At 47.5% G+C, this 20,973-nt stretch overlaps 1 protein-coding gene across 1 annotated transcript in view; it reads left to right on the top strand.

Annotated features, from left to right (window-relative positions):
• Positions 1–20,382, top strand: part of LOC142243911 (band 4.1-like protein 4B) — a 321,122-nt gene extending 300,740 nt beyond the window's left edge. Inside the window, exon 9 of the mRNA XM_075316107.1 lies at positions 15,251–20,382. Within this exon, the coding sequence (XP_075172222.1) occupies positions 15,251–15,320 (70 nt within the window). The 3' untranslated portion in view covers positions 15,321–20,382. The remainder of the gene's footprint in view (positions 1–15,250) is intronic.
• The last annotated feature ends 591 nt before the right edge of the window (positions 20,383–20,973 follow it).

Genomic DNA, 20,973 nt, shown 5'->3' on the forward strand with positions numbered 1-20,973 from the left:
TAACACCGAATGCGGAGGGCACTGTACAGGTACCTGTTCTACCCCCGGTTTATAATGACTTCGCTGATATATGCGACAAAAGAAAAGCAGATCGGCTTCCCCCGCATAGACCGTATGATTGTCCCATAGACTTACTCCCAGGGGCAGAGATCCCGTTTGGTCATGTCTATCCGTTGGCGGCACCTGAGTTACAAGCACTAAAAGATTACATCAATGAAAGCCTAGCCAAGGGATTTATTCGACCTTCTACCTCACCAGCAGGGGCACCCATCTTTTTCGTGAAAAAGAAAGAGGGGACTCTGAGACCTTGTATCGACTACCGGGAACTAAATAAGATAACCATCCGGAACCGGTATCCGTTACCGTTGATTCCCGAACTATTGGAGAGAGTTCAACAGGCCAAAATATTTACTAAATTGGATCTCCGTGGGGCATATAATCTACTCCGCATACGTCCCGGGGACGAGTGGAAAACAGCGTTCAGATGTCGGTATGGACATTATGAGTATCTAGTGATGCCTTTTGGACTTTCTAACGCCCCTGCGGCTTTCCAACACCTAGTCAACGATATTTTTAGGGATATAATGGACCAGTTCATGGTGATTTACCTGGATGATATCTTGATCTTTTCTGATTCCCTACAGGAACACCAGGAGCACGTCAAGACAGTACTTACCCGTCTGAGGGATAACCACCTGTATATTAAACTGGAGAAGTGCGAATTCCATTGCTCAAAGATACAATTTTTAGGATATGTCATCTCTCCTCAGGGACTGAACATGCAGTCTGGCAAGATACGGGCAATTCTAGACTGGCCGGAACCGGGAAACATCAAGGAGGTACAACGCTTTGTCGGTTTTGCTAACTTTTACAGACGCTTTATCCGCAACTTTTCAGAGATCGTCCGCCCTATCACTCTGTTAACCAAAAAAGGGCAGAAGTTTGTGTGGTCCGCCCAGGCCCGGGAAGCTTTCAATCGTCTCAAGGTTTGTTTTACCTCAGCACCAATACTAATACACCCGAATCCCGCACTCCCTTTTATTGTGGAAGTCGACGCTTCTGATTATGCATTAGGGGCTATCCTTTCACAAAGGACTGGGGACAAGAGTCTTTTGCACCCGTGTGCTTTCTTTTCTCGCCGGTTGTCCCCTGCAGAAAAGAACTATGACATTGCGGACAAGGAATTGTTGGCGATTATTTCAGCTTTTAAGGAATGGAGACACCACTTACAGGGAGCAGCGCAACAAGTGATAGTTCTCACAGACCATCGCAACCTAGAATTCCTTAAATCTGCCAGGTGCCTGTCTCCACGGCAAGCCCGTTGGAGCCTGTTCCTTAACCAGTTCAATTTTATCGTTACATACCGTCCAGGGTCACGTAATGGGAAAGCCGATGCCTTGTCCCGAATCCACGCCATGGACTCCGTGCCTGGAACCCCGTCTCAGACCGTGTTATCAGATGCCAATTTCGTTGGAGTAATCCAGGACCAGGACTTGTGGAAGGACATCAAGCTGGCCTATGATGGTGATGTATTTCTTGCTGCCCCCCCGAATGATGTGACTCTTGTCCTTCGGAATGGTGTGTGGTTGAGAGAGCGACGTATTTATGTCCCGGAGGCTGTAAGACTTCGGGTTCTCAAGTTGGTCCATGACTCCGTGTTGGCAGGTCATAGGGGGGTACAGAAGACGCAGGAATTTCTGAGTCGTTTTTTCTGGTGGCCTACCTGTTTAAAGGATGTGAAAGACTATGTCCACTCATGTGTGGTTTGTGCCCGGTGCAAGGTCCCTCGTGTGGCTCCTACGGGACTCCTTCAACCGTTACCCGTACCATCTCGCCCTTGGGGATCCATCTCAATGGATTTTATTGTGGAGTTGCCCGTCTCAGGCGGTAACAATACCATTTTAGTGGTGGTGGATCGGTTGACAAAGGCTGCTCACTTTATTCCATGTACCGGTCTTCCCTCAGCCGCAAAGACAGTGGATTTGGTTATCCAGAATATATTCAGATTGCATGGGGTACCAGATGAGATCCTCTCTGACCGGGGCGTGCAGTTCACGTCTAAGTTCTGGAAGGGGTTTTGTTCGGCACTCCATATTGATGTCTGTTTGTCTTCTGCATACCATCCCCAGACAAATGGGCAAACCGAACGGACTAATCAAACCTTGGAGCAGTACCTACGATGTTATGTCAGCCATCTGCAGGACGATTGGTTGCAGCTGCTTCCTTTGGCGGAGTTCTCGTATAACAACACTCAGAGCAGCTCCACTAAGGTAACGCCCTTTTTCGCTAACTTGGGTTACCATCCGAATATTTTGCCTAGGTCACCGGTGGCGGTTTCGGTGCCAGCGGTGGAGGACAGATTGACGGAGCTACGACGGAATCTGGAGGTTTTAAAGGACTCTTTGGCTTCGTCTCAGGAGCGTTACAAGAAGTCGGCAGACACTCACCGGAAACAGGCACCCATGTATAAGGTAGGGGACTCTGTGTGGTTAGCCACCAAAAATCTGAAATTAGGTGTTCCTTCGCAGAAGCTGGGGCAGAAATTCATTGGTCCGTTTAAGATCACCGGGATAGTGAGCTCTGTGGCCTGTCGGCTGAGGTTTCCGCACAATTTAAAGGTACACCCGGTCTTTCATGTTTCTCTGCTAAAACCAGTTTCCCCTAATACGTTTCATGGTCGTATCGTGCCTCCTCCTCCGCCGGTGATGGTTGATGGCCAGGAGCAGTTCGTGGTTGAGGACATTACTGACTCACGGCTCCATCGGCATCGGCTTCAGTATCTGGTACGTTGGCAGGGGTACTCCCCCGAGGACGATTCCTGGGAACCTGTGGGTAACATTCGAGCGCCCCGGAAGGTTGCTCAGTTTCATCGGCGGTACCCAGACAAGCCTGGCCCTGATCCGTCCTGAGGCCATTTCTGGGGGGGGAGTACTGTCAGAGTTCCGGGATTTCCAGTTTTCTTTTGAAGGATCTTGCCCTTTGTTAACATGGAGTTTTCTGTTCTGTTGCCCTACTTCCTGTGCATCTGTTTAAAAGCCGCCCCTAAGCTTAGTCTAGTTGCCTGAGTATACTGCTTCCTGTGTACGTCCGCCCTGCTGCTCTCATCTCCTGATTGCTGTTTGGATCCGGTTGAAACACCTGACACCGGCTCTGGACTTCACCTCTCATCCAACTGTGCTCGGACTCTGTCTGCTGTCTCTGGTCGGCACTTCTGCCCGGTCCCTTCCGTTCATATCCACCCTAGGACTCACATCACGTACGGACATTTTTTGGACTATATCTGTTGCCCTTTTTGTGTCCCGGCTGCTACGCATTTAGGCCTTCTGGGGTGATTGCCGGACAGCCCCTGTATAGGGGTTCGCTCCTGGTGGTCTCCCTGGGGGAGTCCGGTGTGCAGTCCCGGGAATTCCCCTTTGCTCTGAACCCAGCTGGTATTTACTATGTTTATGTTCCACTGTGTATATACTGTTCTGTGTACATATTGCGGTTACATATTACTGCGTATATTTTGTTCTGTTTACATATTGCGGTTACTTATTATTGTGTATATTCTGTTCTGTGCACATATTGTGGTTACATATTATAAAACGTCTTTTGCACCAAGAACTCGTCTCTGGTTGTCATTGCCCTAACGCAATCGAAATCCTCAGTACATACAATAGTATTACATTGGGTTTTGGTAGCTTCAAGGACCTTACCATATTGCGAATTTTATTGGTTATGTATTCTTGTTAATAAAATGGCTGCTATGGCCAAAATCATCCAAAGATAAATTTGTGTCCGTGTAATTATTTTAAATAAGAGATGGGAATGAAGGTGTGGGGTAAGAAAGGAAGACCGGAGTCAACAATTCCAGGGTCATGATCACTGACACATTTTAAGACCGGCAGTGTGGGTGGTGGAGCAGTACAGAGGATGTGCCAGTGCTAGGGAAGGAGGAGAGCTTATAGAAGAGTTTGTAATGTGCCACAGCTAAACTGAGCTGAACTGCCCCTCTCCCACATTAACTTATTATACTTTATTTAGTATCAAGTATGAGCACCATACACAGAAATAAACACATTTACTTTCAGCTCATTTCTTTTTGATGAGCAACCAAACCAGAGATGCTGCTCACTAGTCATGGTAACTTTAGGCCATGCAGGATGCTCACAGTAACTTGAGCAAAAGTTTCCATTTTTTCACAGTTTACATATTATGACATTTGACATGGCTATCAAACCTATGATCAATAATTTTCCTTTTTGAGTTTGGAACTTCAGTGTTAAGGAATGTACATTGCAATATTTTCAAAGTTTGGGTAAACTAAATTATCTTAAATAAATTGTTTTATCTTTGCATAAGAACTGTTATTCCGTTGTCTTGCACGCCTTCTCAGCACCATCCTACTCACTGCGTTTGCCCCTCTTCTCCCCCTAGTGGCAGGTGTTTTCACAGAGCTGTGCTGTAGCACTCCTAGCTCTGCTGCATCCTCTTGTATGGAGTTTCTCCACCTGTCTATAGGGAGGTATGACCAGAGTTCTGGTTCCCTGGCCTATTCCTTTCCAGCATGTGCCATATAGACAGCTCCTCCCTCCAAACCTTGCCTGATTATAGGTTTAATATGACTTTGTCTTGTGCTCTTTCTGGCTGTTTTCTGCTTTGCTTCTCCTGACATCGACCAGCTGGTCTTCAGTTTATCCTGATGTCGCTATTCCTGACCTCGGCTACATTTCCTGAACCTGTGCTATTTGCCCCAACCTTGGATTGTCTGATTGCATCTCCAGCTGTGCCCTTTGTACTTGGTACTGTGATGCCCCTGCGGCTTCAGGTGCCACAAAGTATTGCACCCTCATTAGGGTGTAGTGCTTATCCTGGGTCCAGGCAAGGTCAATACCGGTTTCCACCTAAATGAACATACAGTAGCATTGGGTTGCCCTCCCCAATGGGGACTGGGCCAGGGTCGAATCACAGTAGGGGGTCACTACAGCGGTGGGTTTACAGGACGCCACCGCACCAGGGGCTCCCCAGATCCACTGGACTGGGGTCTCAGGGTCAGGGAGAAGCAACCACCAGGGGGAGTCAGGAGCACACAGTGGGAAGCGTAGGTTGACCTGGTGAGAGCAGTGAACCAGCGGGTGACAGTGGCTGGGGACAACAGCTCAGAACACACAACACACCTACCACAAGAAGAGAGAACAGCTTCAGACACAGAGCAGAGCAGACGTGCCACATGTGGCTCTGTGGTCCAAGGCGTTCAACACAGTCGCTGGGGAGAAGCAGGGCAGCTGCTTCCACAGGACTGGCACTGTCGGGATACAGAATCCTAGGGCAGGCATACTTCAAGTTGTCTACCAACTCTGCAAGGGTTGTGGGGAACGGCTAGAACAGTCACCGGCACGAGTCTGCAGCAAATAGCATATAGATCCGGGGTTGAGGACCAGCCCCATAACGGAACTGCACTATCAGCATACAGAACGGGCCACTTTACTGACACCAGGACTCCCAAGTGCTTCACACCACAGGGGTATGATACTTAGCACATCAAAGGAGGAAAGGGCTCACAGGCTGACACACACACTGGACTTGACCTTTCACGGATTCAGGATCGGCTGGAGCCCATCGTGGCTGAGAACCGTACCTTGGGCAGCGTCTAAAAGACTTGTGAGTAAAAAGATCTGGAACCACAGCCCCTGACTCTGCCTCTCCTTTACTGGCGCCGTCGCCCAGCGCTGCGGAGCCAACGGGGACTACCCTCACCCCCATCATCCTCCCTGGGGTAATCCTGCTCCGCCTGTGGGGAGTGACATCATCCCGGCTGCACCCAACATCTGCCCCGGTGAGAGACCCTGCAGCAGCGGCCCCCATACCTGGCCACGTACCCAGGTGGCGTCACGATCCTAAAAGACTTTCCTAACCTCCAACTACTACCTCCATCCTCCCTGCTATCATCCAATCCTCCAGCCTGTACGCCTTAGGGCAACGGAACCGGCCAGGCCACCCCGTGAGGACTCAGGGGATCTGCACCCCCAGCCCGGCAATGAGTAGGTTAAAACACCTGCCCCGTGGGGCGCTACATTTGGCGTCACGAACAGGATTGTCGTGCCTGCAACAATTGGGTACTGTGCACCTTATGGAAAAGAGTCTGTTTAGTCTGTTTATTTAATCTCTGGACTTACCCGCCATTACAGAAGTTGGAGGGAAAATTCCTGCTCTTTGCGGTCTGGCGGGCTGGAGTGGAGCAAAAGTTAAGCTCTGCCCCCGGATGCCGACAGAGAGGAATAACGAAACTAAAGATGACAAAGACAGGGAGTCGACCCTGGAGCTCCAAGGAGGTGGTCGCACTTTGACTTCATGCGTTGCGGAGTTTTCAGGATGGCAGAACCAGGCTGCCAAGGTGGCAAACCAGTGCACCTAAGCATTTTGGCACCAGAGTACCTGGAGGCGCAGGTGCTCCGCCTGAGCCAGCAGATGAGGCAGCAGCAGCTGAACGCCATCAAGGAATGGGAGGCTTCCATGATGGGCTCGGTGGCAGTGATGCGGGCCTATGCTAAAACAAGGCCACTACACCTGGAGGAAGAGCAAAGCGGAGGGGTGACAACTGACCTGGTTGCCCCTGAAGAAAGTGATTTCATCCAGGAACCACTGACCTGTCTGCCTGCTCCAGCCCTTGATCGGGAGCTCTGTGACCCAACCCTGGAACTGGCCGCCGATGACCAAGCGACTGAGGACCCAGCTACCAACATCTCGGTAGCCGACGACCCCACTGCTTCAAACCCGGCAGCCAACGCCCAGGCTGGTGCTGACCAGGTGGCAGAGGATCCGGTAGCCGAAATCCCGGTAACCGAAGACCTCGCTGCTTCCAACCTGGCAGCCAACGCCCGGGCCTACAACAACCAGAATGGGGAAGATCAGATCGCTGACCCAGATCTGGATCCAGCTACTGCTTACCAGGTAGCCACAGAACAGGCTGCCATCTACCAGACCCCCTGCCAAGTTTCATGAGCATCAACAGCAGGGGAACCTGTTGCCTCTGAATGGGGAGCGTGTGGAGAACTGGAAGCAGAGGCTCAAACCAGACAACTGGAAGACACCCACCTGGGAATGGTGTGGGAGCGGTCCTACTATGCCTCATTTGCGGACCCCACGGAGGATTCCATGCTTGTGGACACTGATGATGAGTAGTACCGTTGGGCCACCTTGATCCAGCTAGCCGCTGAAGAAAGTAAGTGACGGCCTTGGCTGTCAGAGGTGAAACGGAGGAATCTGACTAACAAGGAGCCCAGGGAGAGCTCTATAAAGGTACTGTTACTAAGTTTGACCTGAGCAAGGGGTGGGGCTTCATCGCTGAACAATGACTGGGAAGGGAGGTGTTTGTGTCTCTGCGGAATGTAGTAGCCCATCTTCCTAGAGGTCATCCTGGTAGAGACCTGTACCCTGGTGACAGGGTCATTTACACTTTACAGAAAGGAGAGCGGGACTGGTTTGTGTTGGATGTGGGACTATGTCGTCCGGATACGGCAGCTACAGCAACAGCACCCACACCAGTCGTAGAGCCAAAACCAGTGCCTGTTGTGCCTAAAGAGCCTTGCAAAGAGGGGTATTGCCACAAGTTCACCCAAACCCCAGGGAGGAATTACCTGAAACTGGCCAGTCAGGAATTCCCAGGCTCCCAGTAAAGTTTGAAATGTTTCTTGTTTAAAATTATGGACAACCAGGCAACTGGACATTGTGTGGTCGGAACGTTACCTGTAAATAATTGCACCTGTTGTGTACCCTTTCAGAATTATTGCAACCTTTTCTTGGTCCTTAGGGACAGCTGCAAAAGTGGTGCACCGACTGGTGGCACACTGGACTCCAAAGTCATACGTTAATGGCCGTTTTTCCCTTAATGAAGGTGTGATAATGCTTTGCTGAAAATGTAAATAATGTTAAATAATGTGCCGAATGTAAATGACGTGTACATATGCTCTGTTAACTAATGTAAATACTGCCATGTTTATTACCATGTACACAATGTATACCTCATGCATGAATGGGATGATAATGCTAGCAAAAACTGTACGGAGTTAACCTGTTTTGCAACGTTCAATGTGCTGTGCCTCCCATAAAGAGAAGAAATAATGTTTTGGTTTATTGCATTACAAAAATGCGGTGATCACTGTAAAATGTTGCAGCTTAAGAGTGCTGCCATTTGCCACCGTGGAATGTGGCGCCCCTGCAGCTTCAGGCGCCACAGGGTACTACACCCCCATTATGGTGTAGTACTTATCCTGGGTCCAGGCAAGGTCGGTACCGGTTTCCACCTACACGAATATACAGTAACATTGGATTTCCCCCCCAATGGGGACCAGGCCAGCGTCGGATCACAGTAGGGGGTCACTACAGCGGTGGGTTTACAGGACGCCACCGCACCAGGGGCTCTCCAGATCCACTGGACTGGGGTCTCAGGGTCAGGGAGAAGCAACCACCAGGGGGGAGTCAGGAGCACAAAGTGGGAAGAGCAGGTTGACCTGGTGAAAGCAGTGAACCAGCGGGTGGCAGCGGCTGGGGGCAACAGCTCAGAACACAAAACACACCTACCACAAGAAGAGAGAGCAGCTTCAGACACACAGCAGGGCGGACGTGCCATGAGCGGCTCTGTGGTCCAAGGCATTCAACACAGTCGCTGGGGAGAAGCAGGGCAGCTGCTTCCACAGGACTGGCGCTGTCGGGATACAGAATCCTAGGGCAGGCATACTTCAAGTTGCCTACCAACTCTGCAAGGGTTGCGGGGAACGGCTAGAACAGTCACCGGACGATTCCCACAAGACTGCAGCAAATAGCATATAGGATCCGGGGGTTGAGGACTGGCCTCATAACAGAACCACGCTATCAGCATACAGAATGGGCCACTTTACTGACACCAGTACCCTTGAGTGCTTCATGCCACGGGGGTACGATACTTAGCGCATCAAAGGAGGAAAGGACTTACAGGCTGATACACACACTGGAATTGACCTTTCATGGATCCAGGATCGGCTGGAGCCCATCGTGGCTGAGAACCGTACCTCGTGTAGCGTCTAAAAGACTTGTGAGTAAAAAGATCTGGAACCGCAGTTCCTGCCTCTGCCTCTCCTTTACCGGCGCCGGCGCCCAGCGCTGTGGTGCCAATGTAGACTATCCTCACCCCCATCATCCTTCCTGGGGTAATCCCGCTTTGCCTGTGGGGAGCGACAACCATCCCGGCTGCACCCAACATCTGCCCCGGTGAGAGACGCTGCAGCGGCGGCCCCCATCCCTGGCCGCATACCACAGGTGGTGTCACAATCCCAAAAGACTTTCTTAACCTACAAATACTACCTCCATCCTCTCTGCCACCCTCCAATCCTCTCTCCTGTATGCCTTGGGGCAATGGAACTGGGCCAGGTCACCCCGTGACAGCTGCTGCAGTCCCGGGGACTTCCCTGGAGTTATACCTTGCGACTACCTGCAGCCTATCCTATCTTTGTCATCAGAGGCCCTAGTGAAGACCAAGTCGTCACTTAGTAATACCCCTCCAGGGTAAGCCTGTCCCATGGCACAGTGGGTACACAACCACCAGCCATCAAAGTATAATCAGGCCATGGATCCCACTGACAAATCGGAACCCCAGTTCCCCAAGTCCCCAAGTCTAATGTTCTTCTTGTCTCTGCTTCTTCCATATCTGGCCAATTTCCCTCTGGTCAGTTACTCTCTCTCAGTAAACCACCAAATGCTCCAGTCTATAGCGGGCTTTACACGCTACGATATCGTTAATGATTTATCGTTGGGGTCACGTTGTTTGTAACGCACATCCAGCGTCATTAACGATATCACAGTGTTTAAAACTTATGTGTGACCTAAAACAATCGCAAAAGCTGCCAAAATTATGGCCGCAGAGAGGTCGTCCTAAAACAAAAAATTGTTCTTTTCTAATTAGCGATGTTGTTCGTTGTTCCTGCGGCAGCACACATCGCTATGTGTGACACCGCAGGAGCGAGGAACATCTCCTTACCTGCCTCCATCGCCAATGCAAAAGGAAGGAGGTGGGCGGGATGTTATGTCCCGCTCATCTCCGCCCTTCCGCTTCTATTGGACGCCTGCCGTGTGACCTCGCTGTGACGCCGCACGACCCGCCCCCTTAGAAAGGAGGCGGATCGCCTGCCAGAGCGACATCGCAGGACAGGTAAGTTCATGTAACGGGGGTAAGCGAGGTTGTGCGCCACGGGCAGCGATTTACCCCTGTTGCACAACCGACGGGGGCGGGTACGATCGCTTGCGATCTCGCTAGCGAGATCGCAGCATGTAAAGCCCGCTTATGGTGGAAGAAGGAGGCTAGAAGGGTGGAGGAGAGTTTGAACTCGGGACTGGGGAGAGGGCAATTATTGTACAGGTGGGGACAGTGACCTGGGCATAAGTAATGAAAATGGGGGTGGTGGGGGAGGAATCAATATATTAAACAATAATGGAAGTACAGAGAAAAAATACATGTATACTAATGCCAGAATCCTCACCAACAAGATGGCGGAATTAGAATTAATATTGTTGGAAAAAAAATCTGATATGGTGGAAATAACAGAGACTTGGCTGGATGAGAGCTATGACTGGGCTGTTAATGTACAGGTATACAGTATAATCTGTTCAGGAATGACTACAAATAAGCGAGGGTGAGTTATGTGTTTATATGTAAAATTGTCCCTAAAACCCATCCTACGTGAAAATATATGAGATGGTAATGAAATTGTAGCATCCCTATGGATAGAGATAAGGGGAAGGGAGAAAGAATATTAAAATACTGATAGGGGTTTGTTACAAGTCTCTGAACATAAAAGAAAGGGAAGAAAATATCCTCATAAAGCAGATAGATGAGGCAATGAATCACGGGGAAGTCATTATCTTGGGGGATTTCAACTATCCTGATATAAATTTGGGGAGCAGAAACCTGCAGCTCCAGCAAAGGAAACAGATTTTTGACAACAATGAAGGACACTTAAGCGGGCTTTACACGCTACGATATATCTAACGAGATGTCGGCGGGGTCACGTCATAAGTGACGCACATCTGGCCTCGTTAGTGATATCGTAGCGTGTGACAGCTATGAACGAGCAGAAATACTCACCTTCTCATTCATCGTTGACACGTCGCTCATGTTCTAAAAATCGAACGTCCTGTTGTTCATCGTTCCCGAGGCAGCACGCATCGCTCCGTGTGACACCCTGGGAACACTGAACTTCAGCTTACCTGTGGCCGCTGGCACTGCGGAAGGAAGGAGGTGGGCAAGATGTTTACGTCCCGCTCATCTCCGCCCCTCCGCTTCTATTGGACGGCCGCTGTGTGACATCGCTGTGACGTCGAACGTCCCTCCCCCTTCAGGAAGTGGATGTTATCCGCCCACAGCGGGGCCGTTTGGAAGGTAAGTACGTGTGACGGGGGGGTTACAACATTGTGCGACACGGGCAAGAAATTGCCCATACCGCACAAACGATGGGGGCGGGTGCGATCGCAAATGCGATCGCACGAGAAATCGACACATGTAAAGAAGCCTTTACCTATCACAACTGGTTTAGGACCCAACAAGAAGGTGGGCACTGCTAGACCTAATATTAATCAACAGGCCAAACCGCCTATCAAATATACAGGTTTGGGGTCACGTGAGTAATAGTGATCACAAAATAATAAGTTTTCATGTGTCTTTTAATAAGATGTATAGTAAAGGGGCTACAAGAACAGTAAATTTCAGGAAGGCGATTTTCCAAGGTATAAGAGATGAACTTTGTGCCATAAAAAGAGACAATGTTCTGAGAAATAAAAGTACACAAAGCAAATGGAATACTTTTAGAAGCATCTTGAATAGGACCTGTACCATATACCCTATGGCAGAGGTCTCAAACATGCGGCCTGCGGGCCGCATGCAGCCCTTCAGGCTGCTTCTTGTGACCCACAGGCACATACCCCCCTTGATGATCACAGACGGTCCAGGGGCCGCAGCCGTCACTGCTTTATTTCAGATTAATGTTGTGCAGTCAAAATCTCTTTGCACTATTCAAATGGAACCCGCTGGGCAATTAGAGGCTGGCAGCTGATGCATATGATGTCACCTGCTTGCATTTGATTGGCCAACGACTTCCATTGGAATAGTGCAAAGACAGTTTAACTCTGTGTTCGTTTGAATTTTAGATAAAGCGCAGGTGAGACAGAGTGTGAAGACAGGACAGGTGAGAAGAGTGTGTGTGTGTGTGTGTGCCGCCCCCGTGCCAGCAGCCGGGCTGCTCGGATCCGGATCCGCAGTGGCTTGATCGGTGTCCGGACCCGGGGGTCGTGCGGCCACTCAAATGAAGGGGGTATTTACAGGGGATTGTGTTTAGAGTTCGTGACGCCACCCATGGTGTGTGGTAATATGGAGTACCACCGCTGCAGTTGGGAGTACCCGGGGGTGATGGAGTGGGGCAGCCAGGTGTTAGAACCCTCCAGGGGTAGGGGGAATGCCCCGGGACTTGGTGATGGTGTCTGGGGAGTGTCGTTGGGTGCAAAGGGGGTCACTTTTGTACTCACTCAGTCCAGTAAACTGACACCGACAACTGGATAAACCAAAGTTCTGGATACCGCTGCCGATGAGGAGAGCTAGTTCGGGTCCCATCCCCAATGGTGTTGCCTGGCGATCCGTGACCTTCCTCCTGACACTAAGTTCACTTTGTTAGTCCCAGTAGTCTGGAACTAGTCGGGTCCCGCTCCCCAGTATGGCTAACTGTGGGAGCTTGCTCTCAGGGTTCACGCTTGGGATTTTCTGGACCGTTTTTGTGGAAAGTCCTATCCCCCTTGTTGCGCTAGTACCCCGATTTTGGAGCAGGTGGAGAGCGGATCTCGAAGGCTTCGTTCTCGTCGGGTAAATTGTCAGGTTGCCTGAAGCTACTCCCTGACCTATGGTCCACGTACCCCGTCGTGTCTTGGTCCCAGCCCGGTGATGGTACAAGGCCACCGGCTGTAAGCTTCGACAGTTCCATGCCCCTTGTCACAATCCCCTGCGACTGGAGGTCCAGCTCCTACCAGGTCCAGACCATCGTCTGCTACCTAGGTGTCTCCAAGGAGCCCGGCTCCTGACCTCCTCTCTCCTTCACTTTCCACATTCAACTCTCCACTCTCACTGACTGACACTTCTGACCTCCCCTTACCAACCCCCCAAGTGCGCAACCCTATTCCACTCAGGCTGTCCACTGGTGTGTCTGGTGGATGTGGTGCAGAGTGTACCTTAGGACTTTAGTCAGCTGATGTAGGCAACACCATGTAGTTGGGGACCCACAACCCAGGAGGAGGTGGATGTTGCACTGGAGGGCAGATTGTGTAATGCCCTGTGATAACCCGATAGTCCAGAGGCATCACATGTGTAGAATGGCACAATAGGGGACCAGGGTGGGACATTGCTAGTTTGTGTGTGTATGTGTGTGTGTGTGTGTGTGTGTGTGTGTGTGTGTGTGTGTGTGTGTGTATGTGTAGAATGGCACAAGAGGGGACCAGGATGGGATTTTGCTACAAGAAGAGGATCAGTAAAGGGGACATTACTACAAGAAGAAGACCTGCATGGGCACATTAGTAAAAGGGAACAAGGTTAGGCACATTACTACAGGATGGGCACATTACTACAGATTGGGGACAAGGATGGGGCACATTACTACAGGATGGACACCTTACTCCAGGATGGAGAGCAGGATGGTAACATTACTTCAAGAAGGGGAACAAGAGGATGCAGTTCCCTGTAGTGCCCTGAGTGTCTCAGGGGCGCTACAAATACATATTTAATAGGAATCTATGAACGATACAAATGAGCCGCCTCCTTTTGGTGAGCGGAGTCAAGGGAACCGAATCACCAAAAAGAGCCGGACTGCCCATCACTATCTCACACGTTTTCTCAGCATCATCCTACTCACTGTGTTCTCTGCTTTGTTCCACCTAGTGGCATGTCTTCTCACTGAGCTGCTTTGCAGCACTCCCAGCTCTGTTTCATTCTCTTGTATAAAATCTCTCCATCTGGCTATAGAGAGGTGTAGCCAGACACTGCTGGAATTTATATCCACTTTGTCCAGCAGAGTTCTGCTTCCTTGACAAATCCACTGCCAGCAGGTGCCATATTAGACAGCTCCTCCCTCCACATCTTTCCTGATTATAGGTTTGGTCTGTCTTTGTCTTATGCTCTGTATGTAAGCCTGGAAACCAACGGCAAGGTAATCTCTGTAATCCGGGAATCTAATTTAAATGCCACTATCTAGGTTAAAAAAATCCATGTCTGGGCAAAATGCCACTATTTGGACTACAAACCTACATTTATGGGCAGCTAGGCTCCCGCTATAAAGGTTATGAACACAGCCAGGTCTTAGTGTGGAGTGCTCAATCAGAAAGACTCACTACAAATATCCAAGAAACTGACCCGCACATCCAACAAATATGATCAGGTGCTAACGGAAAAAACATAGTAACTATGAAATGGCCAATACATAAACCAAATATCTCTCTTTTGCAGTAATGCAGTGCCATATTTTCCCTTATACATTGTTGGCTTTTCAGTGTGCAGCTGTATGCATTTTATAGTTACTATGTTTTTTAAGTTAGCACCTGTTCACATTTGTTGGTTGTGCGGGTCAGTTTTTTGGATATTTGTGCTCTGTTTGACCTTGTTCTTCCCTGCTTCTACTGACTCAACTTTGTTTGCCTTTCGTTTATCCTGACATCTCTGCTCCTGAAGTCAGCTGTTTCCTGAACTTGTACAGCCTACCCTGACCTCAGATTGCCTGAGCATACCTCCATTAGTGCTCTCTGTACTTGGTACTCCTGCCTTGACCCGTCAGTCAGCTGCTACAGTCTTGGGACTACCCTGAAGTGGTACCTGGCAACTACCTGTGACACAGCTAAACTGAACCTATCCTCACTATCCAAGGCCCTAGTGAAGACCAGCTTAGTTACTCACCCTCCAGGGTAAGCCCGGCTGATGGTACAGTGGGTCCACACCCATGTCTGGCACACCAACATGTGGTCCCACTATTACCCAATGAGAACAAAGGCAATTAAATTGATTTAAAATTTAAAAGCTAACTGTCATACCTTTGAGAGAAGGTAAATAGGCTTTATGACAAGTGGTTTTCAATAACAAAGAAATAGATTTGTGAAGCATTTATATAATGTAATTTGGAAATAGAATAAATGCTGTGTTCTGGATATAAATAGCAAGTTGGTAATTATTCTTTTTTAATGTTCTACACATTACTTTTTTTTCTGTTTTTAGCTCTGAAGGCCTCAGACGAGAACTTGAAAGAGAGAAGATGATGAAACGACTTTTGATGACAGAGCTCTAAATTGTTATGTTCACCATCAATTCCTGGATGCGGGGCCTGTACAGTGCCTTCAGCCTAACATTCCACTGTGTTCTTAAGCAGACGGAGATATCCTACTGCATTGGAAATAATGGGCCAAAACTAGTGACAGATGACGCAACCTTACTGCATGTAAAAAGATAAAAAATACTGTTTTATCCTGTATAATGACCGGATTTTGTACATAATTTAGTAGATTAACATTCTACAGTACATTCTATTTTAATAGCTGAAAAGACACATTTTATTATACTACACAGCTTAATATTTTTAAATAAGGATGTCCTGTAATATTTCACAAGAGATGTAGAATGAGTGATGCAGTGCTGAAGACTTATTTGTTATTCAACCTAGAATAATGCATTGATTTTTAAAAAATAGCCACAAATTCAGTATGTTATAATATAATAAAAAGAAAATCAAAAATATAAATAAATAAAAAAAATAAAATTATCTGGTAAATCCCTCACAAATCCAGTGCTGCTGCCCCACAGTGTTCACCAATCTTTCGGCTCTCCTGAAGCGAGGATGTTTTAATTACCTTCATGAAACCACCCCGGTAATGTCTAGCCTCAGAGTCGATGGTAGTATTGATAGCACATGGCGAGTCGTTGGCTACATTAGCCATGTGCAGTACAATTTACATAGACTTGTGTTGGGATTTGTCAGCAATTTTGTTAAATCTCTTATGTGTGGCTGTTTTACTTTATTATTATTATTATTATTATTATGTTTTTTTATTATTATTTATTTTATTTTTTTTTATTTTATTTTTTATTTATTTATTTTTTATTTTTTTTTTAAATCCTAGATAACACAATAGATATTTCACATTCTTGACTGTAAGGGGTACAACATTCTTCTCATTCTTCAATTTACTATGTGGTAAAATCTGTCATCTTGCAAAAAATACAAAATTGAAAATTAGCTGCATCCTTAAAAAATAAAACAAAACCAATATAAAGGGATGGTCTGAAATCAAAGTGAAATTTAATTTTGAATGTCTGTCTAGTTAATGTAATAATCTAATCACTTTTCTAATATAAATACCTATAAAACTACCCAGAAGAAAATCCAAATTATTTAAATCAAAATAAATCTTTGTTACAAAAAAAATACGATAAATACACAGCATTTAAAATGTAGGAATGAATATGTGGCACATATAAAAAAATCTGCCAGCGTAAATTAGTTTTATTTAGTTTTAGTTTTTAGGTATTAATTTTCCACTGAGCAACTACCTGGTTGTTCTGTTGTTCTGTTTGCTGGTATGGTCTCTTTCTTTGATTGGTGGTCAAAATTGTAGATTTTCTACTTTTCTAATATTCTTTAGTTAAAAATTCCCTTTCATTCCCTCTCTACTCTACCTTCCTGCTTTCTTTCACTACTGTTTTGATGACGCTTTGATAATCCCCTGTGCATGCTGGGATACTCTAATGGGACGTAATCAGGAGACCAACCTGAAATGTCATCAGTGATGTTAATTTGAGGGTCTGGGCTAGTGTTTCCTCTTGTTAGCATGCAATGATCTTCAATTCTGATAAATGCTCAGCATGAGACCCCCTCCTCACACTGCTATATACCTGAGAATGAGTTGTGACAGTGTGCTCCCTTGCTGGGTCTAATAAGAAATGATGGGCCGGCAAGTGAGCACACTACATTGTAAAGTAGAGAATGCGGCGAGCAGGGACAACACATGTTCAGTAGAGCAAGAACTAGCCCAGTCCTTGAATCAGACATCACTGAAGATGCTTTGTTTCAGGGTGGGGATACAGCTACAGCAGTGACCGCAGCTCTGCTGCTAGATGACATCCCATTTGAGTATCTCAACAGTAGGATATTTTTATTTAAAGGGGTTATGTGCGACTATTTATCATTTATACTCTGGGTCTAAGAACTGACAGGCAGGCACTTGCTAACTACCTGCCTGTTATGCTCGGCGCTGATCTCTGCCAGCACAGAACGTCATAGATAGCTTCTGCCATCAAGTCAGTGGATTCTGTTGATGTCATGTTGACAGATCAGAGGCTTCTCTTCTACTCTGCTATGATTTCAGGTGTGACTGCCGACGTCATGCTGATTGACAGCTGGCTCCCGATTAGGCTGCTTTTACACTTGCGTTGTTTTGCATCAGTCACAATCCGTCGCCTTGAGTAATTACGGTATCCTGCAAAATATTTTGCAGGAATCCATTTTTTCCCCATAGACTTCTATTAGCGATGGATTGTGACTGATGGCCTTGCGTTGCGCTGTGTGATGGATCAGTCGTTTACTGACTGACCGTCAGGCGGGAGTAACGCTGAATGTAACGTTTTTTGGAGCTGCAAAAAAACGCACTCCACAGGATTCCGTCGCCATCCGTCAATAGCTGTTATGGATGTCTATGGTGCTGGATTCCACCGTAACCCGTCACATGATGGAATCCAGTGCTGGATTCCGTCATGCTCTACTGAGCATGCCCAGCATGTTTGGCACACCCATTGGGCTGTCCCAAACACAAACAGATCACGACAGATCCATCAAAAAACAGACGCACAGCGGATGTAACTGATGCGACGGATCAGTTTTTAACACATCTGTTGCATCAGTTGACATCTAAAAAACGACGGATCCGTCGTTGCATCGCAATGACGGACCTGACGGATTTAAAATAATGCAAGTGTGAAAGCAGCCTTATCCAACAGCTGGCTGTCAATCAGCATAGTGATGGCAGTCATGTAAAACCCCGAGGTCGAGGGGGTTTTCACCCGACACGTCACCGAGCCAGGGGTGCAGATCCTCTGCATTGTCACGGGCTGACCTGGCCTGGTTTCATGACCCCGAGATGTACAGAAGTAAGGGAAGGCGGTGGACGGGAGGAAGGATGGAGGATGGGGGTGGTAGTGACGGTTAGGAAAGTCTTTTATGCTCGTGACGCCACCTGTGGAACGCGGTCAGGGATGGGTGCTGCTCTTCGGGGCTGATGGTGAAGGTTGCAGCCGGAATGTTGTCGCTCCCCACAGGCGGGGCGGGATTACCCTAGGGAGGATGATGGAGGACGGACGGGGGTGTTGGTAGTCCCCGTTGGCGCCTCAGCGCTGGGCGATGGCGACGGGAAATGAGAAGCAGCGGCAGGGGCTGCGGTTCCAGGTCTTTTACTCACTGATAGTTCAGGCGCTGCCTCATAGTAGCGATCTCTGCCACAATGGGCTCCAGCCGATCATGGATAGTTGGCGGTCACCGCCAGTGCCCGTGAAAGTCTTTCTAGTGAAGTGTCCCTCGGTTGCTATCTGGAACTCGGGCACTGCCTCCAGCTCCAAGGCACAGGTCACATGAAGAGAGAGAAACACTAAACAACTGCTGTCCGTGTGAGATCTTATCCCAAGCTGTGCCCGGGAAGGTCTGCTCTAGTGTGATGGTTGCGCTTACTTCTTACCCCAAGTGGTGCCCGCCCCCTGTGGATATCCTAGCAAATGGGGAAAGTCCCCTAACTACCCTGTCCAACCCCCTGTGGGAAGGCACCTTACAGTTGTATGTGTGTGTTTTGTGAAGGCACCGGCAATTAACCCCCTCCGGACCCGGGATAGATATTACCCCTTAAAAGTGGTGTAATACCCTGTGGCGCCTGAAGCCCAGGGGCGCCACAGTCACACCCCCACTATAGAGCAGCACGGAAGAGCTCCTCTGCTGGAACAGTTGAATCCCAAGCAGGTTGAGTCACCGCACTGGGCCAGCACTGGATAGAACAGGCTGGTTGTTAGTAAATACAAGCCAGTTAGTTTTTTAGCCCATAGTAAAAAAGATAGTCCTGGATAAGACCTAAGGTAAAGTAGGTAGTAAGTAAGGTAGTAAAGTGACTACCTTCTTACATTAGATAGCTATACATGTAAGATTAAATTCAACTTTGGTTTTGGACCACATCTTTAAGTATATGGCTGGTATACAACACCTCATATCTTTCCAAACATCAAACCAGATGAACTAGTTTTATTTATTTATTTATTTACTTATTTTGCATATTTTCATGGAGGAAGGTGTACACAGTTGACAGTTTACCCAACGAGGATGCCAGTCTTGAATTAGTAGTCCCAGCTAAGCTTCATTCCTCGATTTAGCACCTATGACATACCACATTCAAAGTCTCATAGATTTTCTCATTCTAATGTGGATTCACACCTTAAAGGAACCTCTTACTTGATTCTTGCTGCTCTCCAAAGTGAGAGACCTGTCAGTCACTTGCAGCAGTGCTAAATAAGCCGGCCGGGGGCAGAGTCTGACTAATCTCTTCTCCGGCTATGGTCCCTGGTAAGATCTTCACAATATATTTTCATGGAGAAATATATCTAACTGCAATTGTGCAGCCAGACTCATGTTGACCGGGGTTTGGGCAGCATGAAATAAGTAGCAGGTTTGTTTTAAGTTAATTCACTAAAAACTTGTTAATTTCATCATATGCGCTCTCTGCTCACAAGTAATCGTGAAAGAGCAGGTTTCTAATAAAATGGCCATTTAGTGTATCTATAGTTATAAATGGCTGAGCTGTTCTTAGGTTCATTGGTCCATTTCCCATTGAATATTGCATCTTCACAATGAATCTTAAACACTGTGATATTTTTTGCTCATCTCTAAATATAACAATTGTAATCATCTGTACATGGTACCAATGTGACAGATCGATTTACAAAACATGCAGACACATAGAGGAAGTATATCAGCAAACTGGACATAGCATTTTGGCCAGTTTGGTCACTAAAACTTATGATCAAAGTAGATACAGTATATCTGTACATAATTTTGTTCCATTCATATAAGTTGTTTATAAATAATATACAAATGTGTTTTGGGCTAAAATAAACCTTACTTAGAAAGAATATGACCTTTTCACATGCATTATTTCACTTGCTAATTTACCAAACTATGTCTTATAATCTGTCATGGGATCTTCAGCAGGGGTATGATTTTTTTGTAAAAACTATTTTATTGCCATATTAATATTTACAATATATAACTGCCTGTATAATTATGCTCTGCATTATTATATGCATTATTTAAATAAAAAGTCAAATATTCCACTGTATGTACACAAGTACTCTGTATTGCATATATCACGACAGTTACTCTACAGTACACATGTAGCCTATATTTTGTTACCCTGGTAGGAATAGTCAAAGTGAATTATGCATTTTTAAGGGAACCTGTCAGGTCCAATATGCACCCAGAACCACGATCAGTTCTGGGTGTATATTGTTAATCCCTGCCTAACCATCCCTATATACACTAGCATAGATAAAGAGATACCTAGCCCCCTTCTGCCCCCGCTTCTGCTGCCACGCCGCCCCTCCCCCCGCCGTTACCGTCTCCAATGACACCCCCTCCCTCCGCTCTACTCAGCCCCCGCTCTGCCTCCCCACCACCGCTGCTGTGTGTGTTTGTGTGCCCCTGCATGTGAGTATCAGCATCCCTCCCCCCACCACCGCTGCTGCTACTGTCTCCAAAAACAGCCCCCGCTCAACCCGCCCTCCTTTCCGCGTGCCACCTGTCGGCCTGTGTGTGTACCAGTGATACTGTATGCATAGCTGTGTATCTAATCCTCTCCTGTGTGATACTGTCTGCTGAGCTGTATCTAATCCTATCCTGTGGGATACTGTCTGCAGAG

The sequence above is a fragment of the Anomaloglossus baeobatrachus genome, chromosome 6 (genome assembly GCF_048569485.1).
Source record: "Anomaloglossus baeobatrachus isolate aAnoBae1 chromosome 6, aAnoBae1.hap1, whole genome shotgun sequence".
Lineage (NCBI taxonomy): Eukaryota > Metazoa > Chordata > Amphibia > Anura > Aromobatidae > Anomaloglossus > Anomaloglossus baeobatrachus.